This window comes from Anabas testudineus, chromosome 3, assembly GCF_900324465.2.
Source record: "Anabas testudineus chromosome 3, fAnaTes1.2, whole genome shotgun sequence".
Classification (NCBI taxonomy): domain Eukaryota; kingdom Metazoa; phylum Chordata; class Actinopteri; order Anabantiformes; family Anabantidae; genus Anabas; species Anabas testudineus.
The window spans coordinates 498945-517950 of record NC_046612.1 but is presented as its reverse complement, the minus strand read 5'-3'; the positions used below and the strand labels follow the sequence as shown (position 1 = coordinate 517950).

General features: G+C 44.7%; 2 protein-coding genes across 2 annotated transcripts in view; one reads left to right on the top strand and one right to left on the bottom strand.

Annotated features, from left to right (window-relative positions):
* The window catches only part of LOC113174454 (puratrophin-1-like), a 58679-nt gene extending 50659 nt beyond the window's left edge, over positions 1-8020 (top strand). The window contains exons 14-25 of the mRNA XM_026378490.1: positions 3172-4067; positions 4568-4817; positions 4943-5032; positions 5171-5395; positions 5671-5841; positions 5916-6096; positions 6187-6303; positions 6481-6622; positions 6722-6822; positions 7426-7574; positions 7642-7696; positions 7970-8020. Of these exons, the coding sequence (XP_026234275.1) occupies positions 3172-4067; positions 4568-4817; positions 4943-5032; positions 5171-5395; positions 5671-5841; positions 5916-6096; positions 6187-6303; positions 6481-6622; positions 6722-6822; positions 7426-7574; positions 7642-7680 (2361 nt within the window). The 3' untranslated portion in view covers positions 7681-7696; positions 7970-8020. The remainder of the gene's footprint in view (positions 1-3171; positions 4068-4567; positions 4818-4942; positions 5033-5170; positions 5396-5670; positions 5842-5915; positions 6097-6186; positions 6304-6480; positions 6623-6721; positions 6823-7425; positions 7575-7641; positions 7697-7969) is intronic.
* A 4754-nt stretch (positions 8021-12774) lies between these two features.
* LOC113174469 (ras-related protein Rab-8B) lies at positions 12775-18742 on the bottom strand. Its single transcript, XM_026378515.1, has 8 exons — positions 18405-18742; positions 16130-16190; positions 15871-15931; positions 15538-15615; positions 14952-15041; positions 14129-14194; positions 13954-14004; positions 12775-13473 (listed from the first exon to the last, which is right to left on the bottom strand). The coding sequence occupies exons 1-8, from the start codon at positions 18526-18528 to the stop codon at positions 13384-13386; spliced, it is 621 nt and encodes a 206-aa protein (XP_026234300.1). The 5' UTR covers positions 18529-18742; the 3' UTR covers positions 12775-13383.
* Between the last annotated feature and the right edge of the window lie 264 nt (positions 18743-19006).

The window sequence follows — 19006 nt, the reverse complement described above, 5'->3', positions numbered from 1 at the left end:
TCACATGACAATATTTGGTGGTGGACACAATTGGACAACAGTCGAACGTCAGGACAGGACGCAGTGCAGCGTTGTTTTCTCCACATGGTTCTTGTAGACTTTTAGTAAGAGGAAGCTCTTCTTTATCCCCATCTTTTAGATCTAATCCACCCTGATCCACCAGGTTTAGTCATGACTACTGATGAGAACAAGTTGGGCCGGGTCTCTTCTGTTTCGTGGCTTGTTCTCAGAGATTTATTAAGCGTTTGAAATTTAGGACTGAGACCTTCAGTAACTAGCCTGTAAATACACTACCTGAAGGTAGTTTCTGTAGATTTGCAGCCTGTGTTGTCTAGCCTGATCCTGCAAATTATGATCCTGTTTGTACTGCGTGTGTCATAGTCTGTTTGTGTGTGTGTGTGTGTGTGTGTGTGTGTGTGTCATAGTCTGTTGTGTTTGTGTGTTTGTGTGTGTGTGTGTGTGTGTGTGTGTGGTTTCTCAGCTTCTTCTCACATTGCTTATTATATTTATTTTCTGTTATTTACTGTGTTAATTCTAGTGTTGAAACTGCATTTTATTTATCTTTTATGATATTTGTGACTGATGAACCCTGATGTTGGTTCTCTCTGTAGCTCCACGGTCCGTCCAAGATCTTACCAAGCTTCTGTCCTGTCACGTCTCTGCACAGACACAGTCCAATCTGGTCGTCGTCCATGTTGGTTTTGGTATTAGAACATGTGACCATCGGCGATCTCTGTGGATTAGTGTTGTAGTTCTTCACAGAACTTGTCTTGAGATCCGGTCTGTGGACCGTTGTAATCACATTACTCAAAGTGGAATGTGAACAGAACTCGCTGAAGGATGAACATACACACAGTGTAGGTAAAACGAGAAAGAGCTGAATGTGATTCAACCAGGAGCAGTGGAAACATTCAAGGCTCCTGTGGTGATTGTGATGATCATCCTGGTTTTAACGTCAGTCTGTTTCTGTTCTGAACTGAAGAAGAAAAAACTTTTCTCTGACAACGTCCCAGTAAATATGTCGGCGTGTTTGAAGTAGGACCCCTCCTCCTCCTCTCAGCCCTGCCCTCTCCTTTCATCTGGTTTTCCAGGGTTGCGGCCTCCTCCTTCTTCTCCCCCTCCCCCTCTCCTCCCCTTTCTATCCTTCCCCACTCCTGCCTCCTCTTTGGTTGACTGGCTCCAGACCAGGAGTCCTACAGGGCCACTGCCCCCAGATCCTGTCTCCTTCTGTCCTGGTGAGGGAGGGACCAGGGGATTCAGCTGAGCTTAACTTTCAAAGCCAAACTGACAACAACTAATAAATTTGGTCAAAAGCATCTTGAAGGGATTTTAGCTTATTCCTCCTAGAGAACAACTACAACTCAGTTTCCTGCGCGATGTGTCTACGGGTCCCTCCACAGAGTGCCCGTAGGATTAAGGTCTGAACTTGGAAAATTCAATTCTATTCAATTCAGTTTTATTTATATTTTGCCAAATCACAACAGAAAAACAGATTACAGAGTTAAAGGTTTAAGATCTTTCTAAATATAACTGTATACAGAATTATATAGAAAACCCAACAACCCCACTGAGCAGCACCATGAGACAGTGGAGAGGAAAAACTCCCTTTAGAGGAAGAAACCTCCAGCAGAACCAGGCTCTGGGTGGGCAGCCATCTGCCTCGACTAGTTGGGGTGACTGGTTGAAAACATTAAATTTCTTCTGCTTTAGCTGGTCTTTGATAGAACCACTTGTGTGTTTAGGTTTGTTGTCTTGCAAATGCAACAACATGCAGAAAACATTGTCTGAATCGGGTGCTACCCACCAATCTAGTCAGTTAGAACACAACAGACACACACAGAATCAGTACAGCAGGAAATAAAGTTGGGGGGCTCTGTGTGCGTGTCTGTCGGCTGAGTGGTCTTCAAACTGATTAGCTTGCTGATGTGTCGTGATTGCTGCAGCCGCTCAGTTCCCACAGCTGACCCAGTGGCCTACTGTAGGACTGAGTGAGTGTGATGGTCCATATGGTTCCATTGTCCGACTGCTGAACACAATACTTGCCAATATAATAATAAGAACAGGACAACACAAACCGAACTTACAAAAGCTTTCTCACTTTCTCCTTAGAGACCTATGATTCCTTGGTTGGAGGTTCAGTGTGTACAGCTGATCGACCTGTAGACCAACCTGCAGCCAGGTTACAGGTGATTCTGTCACATGAACATCCTAATATTTAAAAAATGTCGGCTCCGATTCCTGCTTTAGCAGAGTTTCATTGATGGGTGAGATGTGTTTTTTCTGTTCTGTCTTAAACGAGCTCAGGTCCAGAGATTGTGGCTGCATCTCTGTATCTGTTTATGTCTGCTTGTTACTTGTGGTTTGGAAGCTCACTGACGGTGGTTTTCAGAGCTGTTCCTGAGCCCGTGCAGTGATTTCTACCACAGAATCATGTTTGCAGTAATGCAGTGGCCCCTGAAGGCTCAGAGATCACGACCATTCCCCCATCCAGCCTTCAACAAAAGAATCTGGGCTTCTTTGTGGCGCAGACTCTCACACACTTCAAAGCTTTTCCTCCACCCTCCATTCTGGGTGATGTCATGTACTGCCCCCTCCTCCACTGTCTCCGGTCTAGTTCCTAAAGGTTTAGTTTTTACTGGCTCCTCTTCATTTCTGGATTTGTTGGTTTTTGTGTCCTGCCTAGTAAAAGGAATCTGTTCCAGATCAGTAAGACCCAAACAGACCTGTTAAAATAAGTAAATCCCTTTTAAGTCTGTATCTATGTGTGTGTGTCTGCTGAAATGTAAAAAACGGGTCTGATGTCAGCTGACGTTGTCTCCTGAACCTGTAGAGACCAGAGACCAGACTCACCTGATAGACCTGGTCTGGAGATACCAAGGCTAACAAACCCAACAGCTGGTCCAGTTTTTAACCACACTCACCTGTGAACCGTTTGTTGATGCAGTCCTAAAACTTTATTACATTATTTTACTGTAGAAAATAAATGATGATGTAACAACAGCATCTTTCTGTCCATAAGTCACAAAAAGAATGCGTCTTCGACACATAACGAAATAATAAACTACCTACAAAAGTAGAATCTGTGACATGGCGGTCACTGTTTCTACTGTGGTACAGTGTTGTGTGTCTGTGCTGACATGTTTTATCTGAGTCCTCCTCCTCTTTCTTTAGGCCTATGGCTGGGCGTTGGAGGGTATGCGTCACCTAGCAGGCATCAGTATGGAGGACTGCACGCTCCCAGACAAATGCCAAACTGTGATTGGCTGCCTGGAAGAATACCAGCGGCAGCACCCACCAATCCCAGATGCCCACTTCCAGGAGATGAAGGCAGAGGCGGGGGAGCTGCGGGGGGAGCGCGGCCTCCGTCAGTGGAGCTTTGCCTGGTCCAAGTGTCAGGAGACCAAGAAGATGTTTGACAGGAAGATGGAGGCAGCGCTCAAAACACGGGACTCCGCCCACAGACACCGTTCTGACTCTGCCCTCAGCAGAAGCTCCGCCTCCTCCAGGAGGTCCCTGTTGGAACTTTGGGGGCTCCACGAGACCCCCTCATTGTCCTCATGCCCTCCTCAGGAGGACACTAACACCTCCTCACCTTCTCATAATAACTTCTTACCCATTACCTCCACCCCTGCAGCCTCCTCCTCTTCACCTCTCATCCCCCAGCACACGCCCATACTCCACCGTCTGTTCCACAGCTTCTCCTCAGATGAAACCTCAGACCAGGTGGATATCAACTCCCCCAGTCCAAGCCTACGCCGCCTGGACTCGTCTGCCTGCTCCACCTCCAGCAGGCGACAGCAGCTCCGGAAAACACAAAGCTTTGAATGTCCCCCCACCCCTGAGGTGTTACGGTACGGCCCGTGTCCTCGTGCCCTCAGCGAGCCGGCGCGCAGAGGAAACACCGGCGTGTTCATCCGCGGCCTGGAGGTCAGCAGCACTGAGGCGGCTGACCACACGCTCTGCCCCAGAACAAGTGCGCAGGGATGGGCAGGACACAGGCCACGCAGCCCCGGGACACCTGGCAACTCCAGGACCAGCTCTGCAGCAGACACCAGACCAAGGGGAAGGTGGGTAATCAGAGAGTAGAGACAAGGGAGGACAGGTGTCCTGTAGGGTTACAGCACGGCTGTGTGGTAATAACGGCCTGGGTTTGAACTCTGAATGTCAGCCAGATGTCGTTCAGTGCGTTCTCATGTTCTCTCCAGGTACTCCAGCTTCCCACTGTCCAAACACCTGCAGTTAGGGTTCATTGGTGAATCTTGGTGTGAATATTTCTGAATATGTGAATATGTCTCTGTAATGTGCGTAATGAACTGTGGGACAGACATGAGTGATGACCTAGTTACTGGTTAACACCTTACAGGTGGATACCGAGCCGTGGGCTGAGACACGAGATGCTTGTGAAATATAATCTGATGTTGGTGAAATTCAGCCCAACTCTAAAATTTATCTGGATGTTTCAGTGTTTATATCGGCCTAAATCTGTCCAGGGAAGCAGATTTCAGCCTTCTCTTTAGTGGTCGCTTAGCACAGAGCTGATGACCTGTTAAAAAATGTCTGTGTGCAGTAAGCTGCGTCACATCGTGGAGGAGATGGTGACCACGGAGAGGGAGTACGTTCGCTCTCTACGTTACATCATCCACCACTACTTCCCTGAGATGGACCGAGTCGACGTTCCTCAAGAGCTGAGGGGCAAACGCTCTGTCGTCTTCGGGAACCTGGAGAAACTTCTGGACTTTCACTGTCAGTTCTTCCTGAGAGAGCTGGAGGCCTGCTGGAAACACCCGCTCCGAGTGCCGCACTGCTTTCTCAGACACGTAGGTTTCACAGTGCGAAGAGGTCCAGGCTGGTCGGATTCTGGTTCTGATCAATCTCATATCAACGTGACTTTGTTCTGGGTGAATGTAAAATGTGTTGAGGTCGATGTTTCTGTCTCTAACAGCAGGAGCAGTTCAGCCTCTACGCTCTGTACAGCAAGAACAAACCAAAGTCTGACGCTCTGCTGGCGAACCACGGGAACGCATTCTTCAGGGTGAGAACTCAAACCATGACCTTTGACCTCTGCTGACTCCTTGTGACCTTTGAACCTTGAGTGGGAGCCCTACATTCCACATATTTTACGGAGAATGAAACTTCCTGACACTGACCCGCTCTCCCCTTCCTCCTGTAGAGGAAGCAGGTGGAGCTGGGGGATAAGATGGACCTGTCGTCCTACCTCTTGAAGCCCGTGCAGAGGATGAGTAAATATGCTCTGCTCCTCATGGACCTGATGAAGGAGGTGAGTGAGGCTCAGGAGGCCGAGCTCGCCGCGCTGCAGGCCGCCACCAACATGGTCAAGTTTCAGCTTCGCCACGGTAACGATCTTCTGGCAATGGACGCCATCCAGGACTGTGATGTAAGTTTATCAGAACCAACCAGTGGATCACCTCATTACATTACTGCATCTTCTTCTCTGAGTCAGTGTAATATTAATTAAAAAAAACACTTCACCATGATCATCCACTCAGATCAGACTACAAAAGAGGCTGCAGAATTTCATTCAGAATCTTCTTGTTTTAAGGGTTTCCTCAGATTCACAGTGAAACTGTGACCGTTGTCTGAACATCTGTGGCTTCGCCGCAGACAGGAGCTGACCACTGAGAATTCAGCTGCTTTTAATTCTGTGTCCAGGTGAACCTCAAGGAGCAGGGTCAGCTGATCCGTCAGGACGAGTTCACTGTTTTGACTGGGCGGAGGAAATGCCAGCGTCACATCTTCCTGTTTGAGGAGCTGATTCTCTTCAGTAAACCTAGGAAGATGGAAGGAGGGCTGGACTTCTTCATCTACAAACACTCCTTCAAGGTAAAAACACCATCATCAGCAGTTAGCAGGCACACTCTGAGGTGAACGTCCCATTCTGAAAGTTTGTCTTTCAGACAGCAGACGTGGGACTGACAGAGTCCACAGGAGACAACGGACTGAGGTTTGAGATCTGGTTCAGGAGGAGGACGTCCAAGAACCAGACCTTCATCCTTCAGGCCGCCACAGAAGACGTGAAAAACGCCTGGACCAGCGACATCGCCCGAATCCTGTGGACCCAGGCCACCAGGAACAAAGGTACGGAGAGAAGAGGCTCCGCTTCTGAGATGTAAAGAGCTGTGACTGAGTCACGGAGGCTACCTGTGTCTGTCCTGTGCGTGTCTGCAGAGATGCGTCTGAAGGAGATGGTGTCGATGGGAGTGGGCAACAAACCGTTTCTGGACATCCAACCGAGCGAAGCAGCGATCAGCGACCGAGCGGTTCACTACATCATGAAGAGCAGAGGTAACGCAGATTACAGCTGGATCCAACCTGTAACAAAGACCATCAACTGAATCAAATATAAAACACACTATTTGTATTTGTTAGTACTCTATTGTACTTGTACTTGGTGTGAGGAGGGAAAAGCAGTATTTCTCTATAAAAACTAGTCAAACTAATACAATGCTGACGTGTGTCCAGGAGCCAGAACGAGAGCGTCCATCGCCGTCTCAGCCTTCGATCACTCGAATCCTTTTAAACGAGGAGCGGTGACCTCTGACCCTGCAGCACTAGGACCGTCCTCATCCAGTGTGCTCGGCCCCCTTAACCTGCATATGTACAGGTAAAGCACTCACTTGTCACCCGTACTGTAATTTTCTTTTTTTTTTTTTTTTTCTTTTTTTTTTTAAAGTTTACAGTACATCGTGTTTGCCCCCCCCAGTCAAACCCTGCACTCCCCTCCTGCTGCTGAAAACTCCTTCATCACCTCCTGTATCGAGGAAGACGAGCAGGAACATGAGACCAGCAGCCAGCCCTCCATGAGTACGTACACACAGTGCAATACATTACTACGTACAGTACTCTACCACGGAGCCTAAGTACTTACTTCAGGTACTTAGGAGTAGTAGAAGTAGTATTAGTATTAGTAGTAAGGTAGTATTTTTCCATTTTCTGCAACTTCAGATAGCACAGCAGCAGAAAATCCTTCACCTGCAGCAGTGTTTCAGTTCAAATCGAGCTGGATCAGTTTGTACATACAGGCAAACTGATTACAACTTACTTTTTATTTTACTTTACCTTTATTCACTTTATTTTTACATCACATTTTTCAGAACGATTTGCATTTTGTGAGAAATATATTTTTCAATAGATGTTAAACCAGAGTTAGAAAAAAAATCCCACATTGTTACTGAACATTTGAATGCATCATCGTTAATAACTGAAGTCTTAAAAAAAGTGGTACATCGTGTAGTGGTACTGCAGTATTTACCTATGGAAAAGACCTGAATACTACTTTTCTCTCTTTCGCACACAAACACACGTTGAATTAAGCAGATAAAAACACATCATGGGATGCTGCTGGTTCTGTTCACACATTCAGACCCTCTGTGAGTCTCAGACCCGTTTTTGTCTTCTGTCTCTTAGCCACAGAGAGTTCTGGGTCGTCGTCCCGTTGTTTCTCCGGCTCCACTGGTTCCGACAGTGGCTGCGTCTCCTCCCACCTACAGGAGGCGCTGCCCGAGGAGCCGGGCCCCCCCGGCCAGTCCTCCCCTTCCAGCCAGTACATTTCAGCTGTGAGTACAGAGATACGCGTGAAGTGTGAGCAGGAAACAGACGGTAACTCTGTGTTTCTGTCCCCAGAAATCAGCTCCGGTCGTCGGCCCCTCCACCATCGTCTGACCCGATGGACTCCACGGTAAGTCGGGAACCGTGGCTCCAGGTTAACACGGTCTATAGCTGCGCAGTTTTAATCGTGGACGACCTGTCGAGTTCACTCACTGCAGGTTTCACGTCACACACACAAACAATGAGATTTTACATCTTTATCTACAGAAGTTAAAGAAGTTTAAATGTCTCAGCTGGATTTGATCAACCTGCAGTTCCAGTCTCCAGCTCCAGCTGGTTTTAGACCCTGCCGAGTATCTTCCCATGTACATTTTCACATGTTTGTGTCTCTGTGTGTCTGCAGGTTTGTGTCCTTCCTGCTGCAGTTCGAGGTTTGGGACAGTCGGAGTTAAACGGCACTGTTCAACTGACACCACTTAGCTTATTTATGTGCAGCTACAATAGTTTGTTCTGTAAATAGATGTAAGAGAGGTCCGTGTGTGTTCTGGGCTCAGCTGGACTCTGTACATGTGTGTAAATAAACCACAGCTGAGCGTTTGCTGTTACTTTTCGTACTGACAAATAAACATGAATTGGTTTCAAACAGACTTTGTTGTGTGTGTGTGTGTACGGCTCTCCACTGGCCGCCGTCAAATCAGTCTGATGTCATCATACTACCAAACTTCAGAGTGCGAGCATTGTGCCGTCGGCTGATCAGGTCCTAGTTTTCCAATGTCGACACCCGTCACCTCTTCAGCTTCTCCTGAAACACCCAGAGTCAGATCACCTCAGGTGTTCACTTGCTCTAACATCTGTAAACATCAGTTCTTCTGTCAGCAGCTGAAGTAAAAACTGAACCGACCAGGTCCGACTTGCGTCTCCTCTGTCAGGACTTTTGTTAGAAACTCTGAGTTATCGCACGTCTCAGTTTCATAAGTTACCGTTAATGGACCTGTTCTGATCAGGATCAAAGAACCTTCAGGCTCCTGTTGCATCCTGGGTAAAGCTGGGGTCACACTGAGGATGATGATGGATCTTACTTCTCATAATCAATAGTCCCTCCAAAGTCTTGGATCAACTCAAAACCTTAAATTAAGTTGAATCACAAATTCAGAACATCACTGACGTCTGTTCTTCTGTGTGGAACGTGGGTCGGGTCAGTCAGCAGCAAAGCTAAAGTTCTGACAGAACCTCCACATGGACCATACATATGAAGTTCCGAGACAAACCACATTTGTACAGAACCTCCTCAGCTGCTGCTGCTCCCTATCTTTCTTTTATCGTCTTTGTTCTGTCGGTTCCTCGCTGTCTCTGAGAGAATGGGTGCTGGAGTTCTCTCCAGAAACAGAACCGGTTTCCTGCTGTGTGATGTTTGTCTGGACCCGGCACCGCCTCCACCTGGTGCAGCCTCCAGCAGCTCAGACTGAAGGTCGTAGACTCCACCTGCAGCGGTTTTCAGTTCAGAACAGAAACGGATCCAGAAAAGTCAGAAACTGAAAAAAACTAAAACAACATCATCGTGGAAAAGGCACGAAGAAGAAGGAAACCTGAAAGACTTGGTTTCGGACTAAACACCTGAAACCGTTTACTGTGTTTTACACATTTCGGTTGTTTCATATTTAATATGTCTCGGTACTGAACCTGTTTCAGTGTGAAACCAGATTCACACGTTTACACAGACACATTTAAATCACTTTCATTTTTAGCCCTTTGTGACCAGGGTGAGGCGTTTTGGACGGCAGGGTGTGGTGGTTTTGATGGACAGCTGACCCTGTTTTTTCATTTAACCTTTTATTTCACCTGTAAAAATAAATAAATATTTGACATTTCACCCAGTGAGACTTTGGATTTCACAGTTTATGAACTAATCAGCACAATCAGCTTCTGTTGCTGAAAACACTGATTCACTAATGTTTAAAAACTATTTTTCAGATTTGAACAAACAGCTGCAAAGCTTCTCACTGACCTGCAGGGCCCTGGACCAAGTCTCAGACCAGGTCCCAGACAGGGTGTTCCTGTCCGTCCCTGAGCAGGCTGACAGCAGGAACTTCCTGTGAGAGCTGAGTGACGTCCTCAACAATGCTTCCACCTGCTGGAGAAGGGGAGGAGGTGGAAAGGAGGATTTAGTGGCCCGCAGACAGGAGCGAGGGGGCGGAGCGACGGGGACACCTGTCTGCAGGTGAGTTTGCCAGTACAGATAGGAGGAGAGGAAGGAGGGAGTTGTATTTGTCGTAAGGTGTCGAGCTCCTACCTGTAGACAGTTTATAAAAGGTTTAATTTTGAACTTGTTAATTAAAACTTTAGCAAAACTTTGGTTTGAACATTATTCAAACTTTTTTTACCGTTGTACTTATAAGTGTAATTTTAAAGTATTTCTACTTAGTATTTGCACTCAAGTGATGACAGAATTGTTGGTACCCCTCTGTTAAATAAAATAAAAAACAATAAAGGTCACTGAAATAACTTGAAACTGACAAAAGTAATACTAAACTCATATAAATCAGACATAGCTTTTAAGTTGTGGTTCAACAAAAGTTTTTTTAAAAACAAACTACTGAAACTGGCCTGAATAAAAATGATGGTTCCCTAGAAAAGATGTTAATAAATAATAATTTGACCTTTGTCCTGTAATTAGCTTCACAGGTCACTTGTAATTAGTCAGTCTGTTTATTTAAAGGGTGAAAAGTGATCAATGTGCTGTTTGGTATCATGGTGTGTACGACACTGAACATGGACCACAGAAAGATGAGAGAGTTGTATCAGGAGGTTAGAAATAAAAAGATAGACAAATATGTTAAAGGTAAAGACCATCTCCAAGCAGCTGGATGTTCCTGTGACTACAGCTGCACATATTACTCAGAAGTTGAAGGTCCACAGGACTGAAACCAACCTCCCTGGACGTGGACACAAGAGGAAAATTGAAGAGACAGAAAATATGAACTAAAGAACCCAGAATAACTTCATCATTAATCATAGAAGGTAAATCCAAGTCACATCAGCTCTGTGTTCACAGGTGCAAAAATGAAACATAAGTCTTAAATCTGTGCAGGGTGCAATGAAATCTCAAAATTTTTAAGGCATTCTGGAGCAAAACGTGCTGCCCAGTGACAGAAAGCTTGGTCTCTGTCACAGGTCATAATCTAACAGGATAATGACCCAAAACACAGCTAAAACGCTCAAGAATGGCTACGAACAAATCATTGGACTGTTCTGAAGTGGCCTACGAGTCCAGATCTTAATCACATTGAAAATCTGTGGAAGGTACTGGAAGTCTGGAGAAGGCAGCCTTCAAACCTGAGACAGCTGGAGCAGTTTGCTCACGAGGAGTGGAACAAAATTCCTGTCGACAGGTGCAGAAGTCTCACTGACAGTTACAGTCTCAGAGGGTTGTGCAATAAAATATTAAGTTAAGCCTTAACTTAATATTCTATTGCACAACCTGATTTAACGTGTGGAACAGTTAACCATCATTTTAGTCCAGGCTACGCCTATATTCATAGAAGCTGGGGTTACAATACGTAACCAACGTTTTCATGGGTGTTTTTTTTTTTTTTTTTTTTTTATTCCATTGAGCCACACCTGAAAAGCTATGTCTGATTTTCACGAGTTACATTTTTGTTTATTACATTCAAGTTATTTCAGTGAACTTAAACGCTGTTGTTATTGATAAATGATCAAAAAATTTTCTTTTACTGCAGCCCAAAGATTGAGGGAAACGAAAATATAAAACTGAAATGTTTGGTAGAAAAAGTATTTTATTATATTTTATTGTACAATCAGTTGACACCCTGAGGTCAAAGGTCAATGCGCCACAGGAATCAGTCTGTCACTTCACATTCAGAACTTCACTTATTTTTCTTCGTGATCAACAACGTGTAAAAAAAATCTTTTGACACCAAGAAAAACTCATTTTATTTAGTCCCAACAATCGAGTTCATCAGAGCTTCAGTCGGTTGAACAAAGTTTACTGAAATCCACCAGACTTGGTGTGAAAAGGCCTCGACTCTGACGTTAATGGAAAAGAGAAATCACCGCTCTGAACTTCTCTGTCATGGTGATAATAAAAATAATCCTAGTTTTGCATAGCGTCATTTGAGCAAAGTTACAAAGTGCTGCAAAGTCAAAACAACATTTAGAAGAGTTACAGACCAGACTTCAGTCAAAAACAACACGTTTTTACAACAAACGCTGATCAGAGGTCAGTGATTATCAGATTATTCAGAATATTTTAACTCCTAAAATCTCTTAAAGTGTTAAATTTTTTACATCACTGTCTCCGTTCTGATTTAAACAAAGACAAACTGATGCTTCAGAGGCACCTTCATGTTCCTGTCAACACAAATCAACAGTTGATTGATCGGTCACAAGGTTGAACTCTAAATGAAATGAAATTATTGCTGAATGATAACAAAGACACTGATTAATTACTGAGGAGTCTCAAACGATAAAAACTGTATTTTTGTTAAAGTAATTAAGAAAACTGCTGTAAACAAAACATCATCAGGTAAATTCATCTGCAGCTGTTTTGACCAAAGGCTGAAAGACTCTGTTTGTTACAATTACTGCGACAGAAATTTTTAAAAAGCAGAAATCTATATAATAACAGACAAAAACTTTTGTCTAAAATAAAAGCTGCAGCTCCAGTGAGTCTGTTGGTCGAATAATTCGTTTTTAACACTGTTATTAATGAGTTGTTGCAGAAGGACGACGCTACGCATGTGTAAACGTCACCGTTAGTTCAAATGGCTGCAAATTAATTTAACCCTTTAAGACATGAAATCCTTCAAACTGATACAAAAATAAAGCAACACGTTAATAAAGTGGCTTTTTAAGATAAAATAGAAAAATAGAAAAGTTCAGTTTGCATCAAAGCACAAAAACTCTGTTATTTACAAAGTGACAACGAAAAAAAGAATCAGCAACAGAACGTCTGAAACGTTTCCTTCATCTCGTTAACGACTCGTTTTCTGTGACTTCATTAAAACGTTTAAACGTCTGAAACATTTTAATACTGACTAACAACCTATCGCTGCAATTCTGCTCGTTCCACGTGGAAATAAGGATTTGAAGGAGTGTCAAATAAAACTTCATTATCAAAAGTAACTTATCAAACATTTTAGAGAAATCAGTAAATTCCAATTTACAGGGATTTTTGCTCTTTAATGGTTGAAATGTCAATTCACCTTTTTTTTTTTTTTTTTCTTGCAGTCTAATTTTCTTTTTCTTGAAGTCTTTCAAAGTTTAAATTTGCTGCTTTCACAAAGGGAAAAAACTGGAGACCACATTTCAGGAGAAGAAGAAATATTCAGACACTCTGAATCAGTAATGGTACTTCTACTGTACTATAATAATGTACTAATAGTAAAAGTATCGCAGCAGTGACTGTTTCAGTGTATCACACACGAATCTACTCGTCTTTACTCTGTAACGTAACTAAAGCTTTAAGTAATGGAGTAAACACCATACCTGCTCTGTTGTGATGAAGTACAAAAGAAGATAAATACTCTGGAGTATAAAGTACAAGTACCTGAAGTTTGTACTTTCTGTGGACTTCTAACAGTTGAATGTAGCCGATAATAAATCTGGTTATTTATCAGTGGAACCGACGTATTTAACCCTTTACAGGCAGAAACTAACTTCAGTGCTGCGACAAAAGTAAAACAGTCCTCTGCTCTTCATCATCTTCGTCGTCTCCACTTACGTTTCAGTCTCCTCCCCCTCCCAACCTGACGTCACATGAGAAGGCGGCGAGCAGAGGACAGCAGGTGGGGGCTCCGCCTACAGCAGTGCACACCTCAAGAAGCTCTTTTTAGAGCGAGACTCCGTGATTTTAACAGGACCTCCTGCACCTGGGGGGGCGCTGTCGTTCTGCACGGAACAGGAAGAAGACGACGAGGAGTCAGACACAGGTAGAAACATTACAGTGGACAATTAACACACCTGAACAGTTCCTCACAATACGACGGCAGCTCTGCCGTGAATTCTGCCGGTACAAGGTTCGATTTCTCCGTTCTTGATGTAACTGTGAGAAAGGTGAGCGAGGTCACCGGGGGGGGGGGGGCATTAGAAACATTTTCGGGGTGGGGGGTCCCTGTGTAGAGCGCTCAGGAGGAACCATGTGATACAAAAAGTGACGATTAGAAACAGAAAGCTGGTTTTTAACCTCTGAACAGGAAACAGGAACACCCCGGACCAGTACCTGCTGTGTTCACACCTGAGCTCGCAGGATAAAGTCCGAGCTGAATAACTCTCACATGCAGATCAGCTGAGAAATCAGGTTTACAGTCGAATTCTGACAGTTTGAACTTAAAAGCGGAGAAAGTGGAACCTCGGGTTCTGTTTTCTCACCATCTTCCTGTTGAGTCTCGTCATGACGTCTCGGGCCAGAGTGAAAAAGGCCTGAGGAGGAAAACACATCACTGATCATCACGGGGGAACCACAGCTTGTTCAAACTAATCTACTGTGTCTCAACCGCAGGTTTTTACGTTATGACAAGAACCTGGATGTTGAACCTGGACCCACCTCCTCCACGTTGATGCTGGACTTCGCGCTGGTTTCCAGAAACTTGATCCCGTAGTCGATGGCGAGCTGAACGAGAAGAGACGAGTTCATCACATGAAACAGTTCAGTTCAGTTCCAATCAGTTCTTGACATTTACTGTCGCAAATAAAGAACCTGTTCTGTAAAGTTCTACGTGGCAGCGGCCACGTTCTACCTGTGGTAATGTTACAAGATGCAATAAAGTGTTTTACTGTTAACTCGATCCAGGACCCGTGTGAAGACCAGGAACAGTTCCAGCAGTAAAACCCGGACCCGTTAGTGACGTCAGACGTAAATTAAACTGTTAAAATCACACGTTAAATGAGTTTAGACTCGTTACTTTAATCTGGTTTGAAGCAGCGAGTAGAACTAGTTTCTAATGTCTGAGGTTAAATCTCTGTGTCTCTAAAACACCTGATGACAGATTAAACTGTTGTTCTGGATCCTTCTCAGCAGCTTTTCCTGGAAAAGCATTCAGTGGATTTGGAAATGAAATAATTTCTATTATTACTAAATTATAATAAAAAGATATTTTAAACCATCAAAGTACAGATGAGTTTTTAACCCTTTACCCTTAGTAGTAGAAGTAAAGTTAAATCACGCAGCATCTTTAGGGTTAAACAGGTGAAGTGATGAAAGAGTCAACAGAGGATGACGAGTTACGTCAGCCTGTGAAGTTCCACCTTCACCGGTTATTATGAAACCCAATAAAATCCACAACTTCCGGGGTCACTGATCATTTTACTGAGTCACAGACTCAGCGTGGTCCTCACAACACAACATAACACGTGTATCAGGAACCGACCTTCTCTCCTCGCTCCTTGGACACTTGTCTCTTGTCGTTCATGTCGCATTTGTTCCCCAGAACCATCCTCTCCACATCCGAGGACGCGTGCTGCAGACACACAAACACACATGCAGCATGTTACAGCAGGTTTTATCACAACAAACAACACGTGCTGCTGCAGTTCACACTAAAACCTCCAACCTGCTCCGTTCTGATCTCACAAGTCTACTGGGACCTGGATTCTCAGCCTCAGTGAATTTTCTATTTCTCTCTAATTAAAAATAAAGCAGCTAATTCAGTTCAGGCATTTCCTGTCAAACAGGAAGTCGACGTGTTTGTTAGTCTCCAGTTTGACCAGCAGATGGCAGCACACTGTACTGGTTACTGGGCCCAGGTCATGTCTCACTGGTACAGGAAACCAGCACCAGAGGTTTAGAACACGTTAGAACGATAAACTATGAGGATTAATGAATAAATAATCAACAGTAAAAGATGAAAAAATGTTTCTGCTTTTCTCTTCTGGTTCGTTTCATTAAAATGTCCAGAAGCTGCACAAACATCTGTTTAGATCTGTGATGTCATGTGATGATGTCAGAGGGCGAACCTCCTCGATGTTCCGGATCCAGTTCCTGATATTATCGAAGGATTTCTCATTGGTGATGTCGTAGACCAGCATGATGCCCTGAAACACAGGAGACAGGAAGTGATGTAACCTGTGACCTATGGACAGAAACAAGACTTTTCTGTTTGTGCTACTCAAAATGTTTTTTTTATTCCGCTTCCAGTTTTACTTTAGTTGAGATGCTGAGTTTCATACGACTAAAATATTTACATGAAATGTGTTAAAATTATAATGAAGCGCAGTCACCGTGTCATGATGAAACTGTAAAAGTAAAACAATAATCAGTCAACAGCAAAGGGGGTGGGGGTGTCGTACCATGGCTCCTCTGTAATAGGCTGTGGTGATGGTCCTGAACCTCTCCTGACCCGCCGTGTCCCTGCAGAAACGGGAAGCACCAGAACGCAGTTTAAGTTGAGGAAGTAAGGAGCAGAGTGGAGCTCTCACCAAACAAACCAGCTGTGTCAGAGCTACTGAACGTTAACTGTGGCTGGTGTAAAGATCAGATCAGACCCGGTATCTGGTCTGAGGACTGAACCGCGGTCTGACTGCAGCGTCACAGAATCAGTGAACTCACCAGATCTGCAGTTTGATTTTCTTTCCGTCCAGCTCGATGGTTCGGATCTTAAAGTCGATTCCTGAAACAGACACAAACTAACATCAGCTGATCCAGGTCTGGGGTTTCATCCTGGACAGTGTCTCATCTCCCACTGATAAACATCCAGATGTTTAACTCCACCCTGCAGGCTGTGTGACGTGTTGAAAACAAGCGCTGCTACAATGTGAGCTGACGCCATGGTGTTCAACAGGAAGTCAGATATTTTTAACCAGAAGAAGAAGCTGACAGCTCAGTTTCCTGAGTTAGATCCTGCTGTTCTGGTATTTGAAACTAAACAACAGCTGATAAAGCAACGTGAGCAGAGCTGGAAAGTAACTAAGTACATTAAGTACTCAACTATTGTACTAAAGTACAGTTTTGAAGTATTTCCATTTTCTGCCTACTCCACAGTACTACAGTACTACAGAGGGATATATTGTACTTTTACTCTAGCAGTAGTTACTAGTTAGGCTGATGACGGACTAATAGTCATACGCAACAGAACTGGTCCAGGTCTGGTCTGGTCTGGCTCCTGGATACAGAACAAAACTTAATGTTGTCGTTCTCTGTCCCAGATCCACATCCTGTCTCTGCTGAAATCCAAAATGTAGTTTCAACTTCCAGCTGAACAACAAATCAGTTTTCTGAAGTCAGTGTTTGATTTTCTATTAAAACACAAACGCTGGTCTGAAAAGTGCAGAGATGCTCAGAACCTGATCCAGTCTCTGTGTCAGGGTCGTTATGAGTAACTAGTCAGTGATCTAACCAGTTTCCTAATGAGTTAAAAAAACGTTCTGACGATTATTACTCAGATTTTACTGATGTGACGGACTCAGAACGTTAAACCTGAATCCAGACCGTGGTTCTGCACCTCTGAGGACCTTGATGACGGTAAGACGGAGCAGACAGACACTTTCCACTTCCTGTTTCCTGCAGCTCCACCACAGGGCGACTCGCTCTGACGCGCCAGAAACAGACAGACACATCAGAGTCTGGGCTGAGCCCCCAAAGTGAGGACCTCGAAGGTCCTGGTTCAGGTCTGTGCCTGAAACAGGACCGTCTGTGCTGGACTCAAAACTGTGATGGTCTGTCATGGTTCCTCCAGCAGGGAGACCCACTGCATCAAACCAAGTGCTCCCTTTTCCTCCCCCAGCAGCAAATGACAGGACTGAGTTAGACCATGTGACAAAGTGGACACAGGAAGACCCCCTCCGGGCAGAAATCCTCAGACTGCTACGAGAACATGGGTCAGGGAGCCGGGATCCGAGCAGCTGGAACAGGAACAGAGAGTACCCACTGTCTGTGGACCCAGAACCCGAACAAGGACCCTGACACACGGGTTTGGCCTCAGGGACCGAACACAAACCGGTCCAACCTAGAACCCCCACCCCCCCACCGAGTCTTTGATTAATGAGTACTAGTACTTCGTACTCACAGTACAGTACAGTACTAATACTTTGTACTCACAGTACAGTACTAATACTTTGTACTCACAGTACAGTACTAATACTTTGTACTCACAGTACAGTACTAATACTTTGTACTCACAGTACAGTACTAGTAATTCGTACTCACAGTACAGTACAGTACTAGTACTTTGTACTCACAGTACAGTACTAGTACTTTGTACTCACAGTACAGTACTAATACTTTGTACTCGCAGTACACACAGTACTAGTAATTTGTAGTCACAGTACAGTACTAGTACTTTGTACTCACAGTACAGTACTAGTACTTTGTACTCACAGTACAGTACAGTACTAATACTTTGTACTCACAGTACAGTACAGTACTAATACTTTGTACTCACAGTACAGTACAGTACTAATACTTTGTACTCACAGTACAGTACTAATACTTTGTACTCGCAGTACACACAGTACTAGTAATTTGTACTCACAGTACAGTACTAGTAATTTGTACTCACAGTACAGTACTAGTACTTTGTGCTCACAGTACAGTACTAGTACTAGTACTTTGTACTCACAGTACAGTACAGTACTAGTACTTTGTACTCACAGTACAGTACAGTACTAGTACTACGTACTCACAGTACAGTACAGTACTAGTACTTCATCGTTGAAGTATGACAGCAGACGGTACCGTCCCGTCCCCCCGAACGGTTTCACTTTCCGTTAGATCCGCCGTTAACCTCTCCCGGCCCCGTCCTCGGTCCCGGCCCCGGTCCCGGCCCCGTCCTCGGCCCCGGTCCCGGCCCCGGCCCGGCCCCGGCCGCTCCCCGGTGCGGACTCACCGATGGTGGAGATGAAGGTGGTGTTGAACGCGTCCTCGCTGAACCGGAACAGGAGGCAGGTCTTCCCGACGCCGCTGTCTCCGATCAGCAGCAGCTTGAACAGGTAGTCGTACGTCTTCGCCATCTTCCCGCCGCGTGTCCCGCTGCTGTCACGGAACCTCCGGCCTCCGAACTGGCTTCACTGGGAGCTCCGGTTCGGAACTGGCTTCACTGGGAGCTCCGGTTCGGAACTGGCTTCACTCTTCCGGACTGGTTTCTCCCGGACGGGACCGAGAGGAGGCAGGAAACAGCCCCGCTTCAAGAAACCCGCAAAACACACACGCACACAAACACAATTCACATCCGGGCACGGCATTTTCCCAATAAAATGCTTTTCGGAGAACTATTATTTCTTACATTTGAGTCTGTTCATTAATTAAAATTGTTTATTTTAATTACCTTTGATTGCATTAAGGTTTTAAAGATTTGACACAGTGAAATACAAAACCCAAATTCTGCATCAGTGCAGGTTTAGGTCCACCACAACTGAAGATTAATATAAACATAATAACAATATTATAACTCCAGTGGTGTAATACAAGACGTTATCAGCTACAGAATAC

What these genes read in the sequence shown, in the direction of transcription:
- LOC113174469 (XM_026378515.1), bottom strand. Translation starts at nt 18,528, where the DNA reads ATGGCGAAGACGTACGACTACCTGTTCAAGCTGCTGCTGATCGGAGAC. An exon ending in GGATCCGGAACATCGAGGAG is followed by an intron (nt 15,042 to 15,537) that starts GTTCGCCCTCTG and finishes GTGTGTCTGCAG; the next exon opens with CACGCGTCCTCGGATGTGGA. An exon ending in CCAGCATCAACGTGGAGGAG is followed by an intron (nt 14,005 to 14,128) that starts GTGGGTCCAGGT and finishes TTTCCTCCTCAG; the next exon opens with GCCTTTTTCACTCTGGCCCG.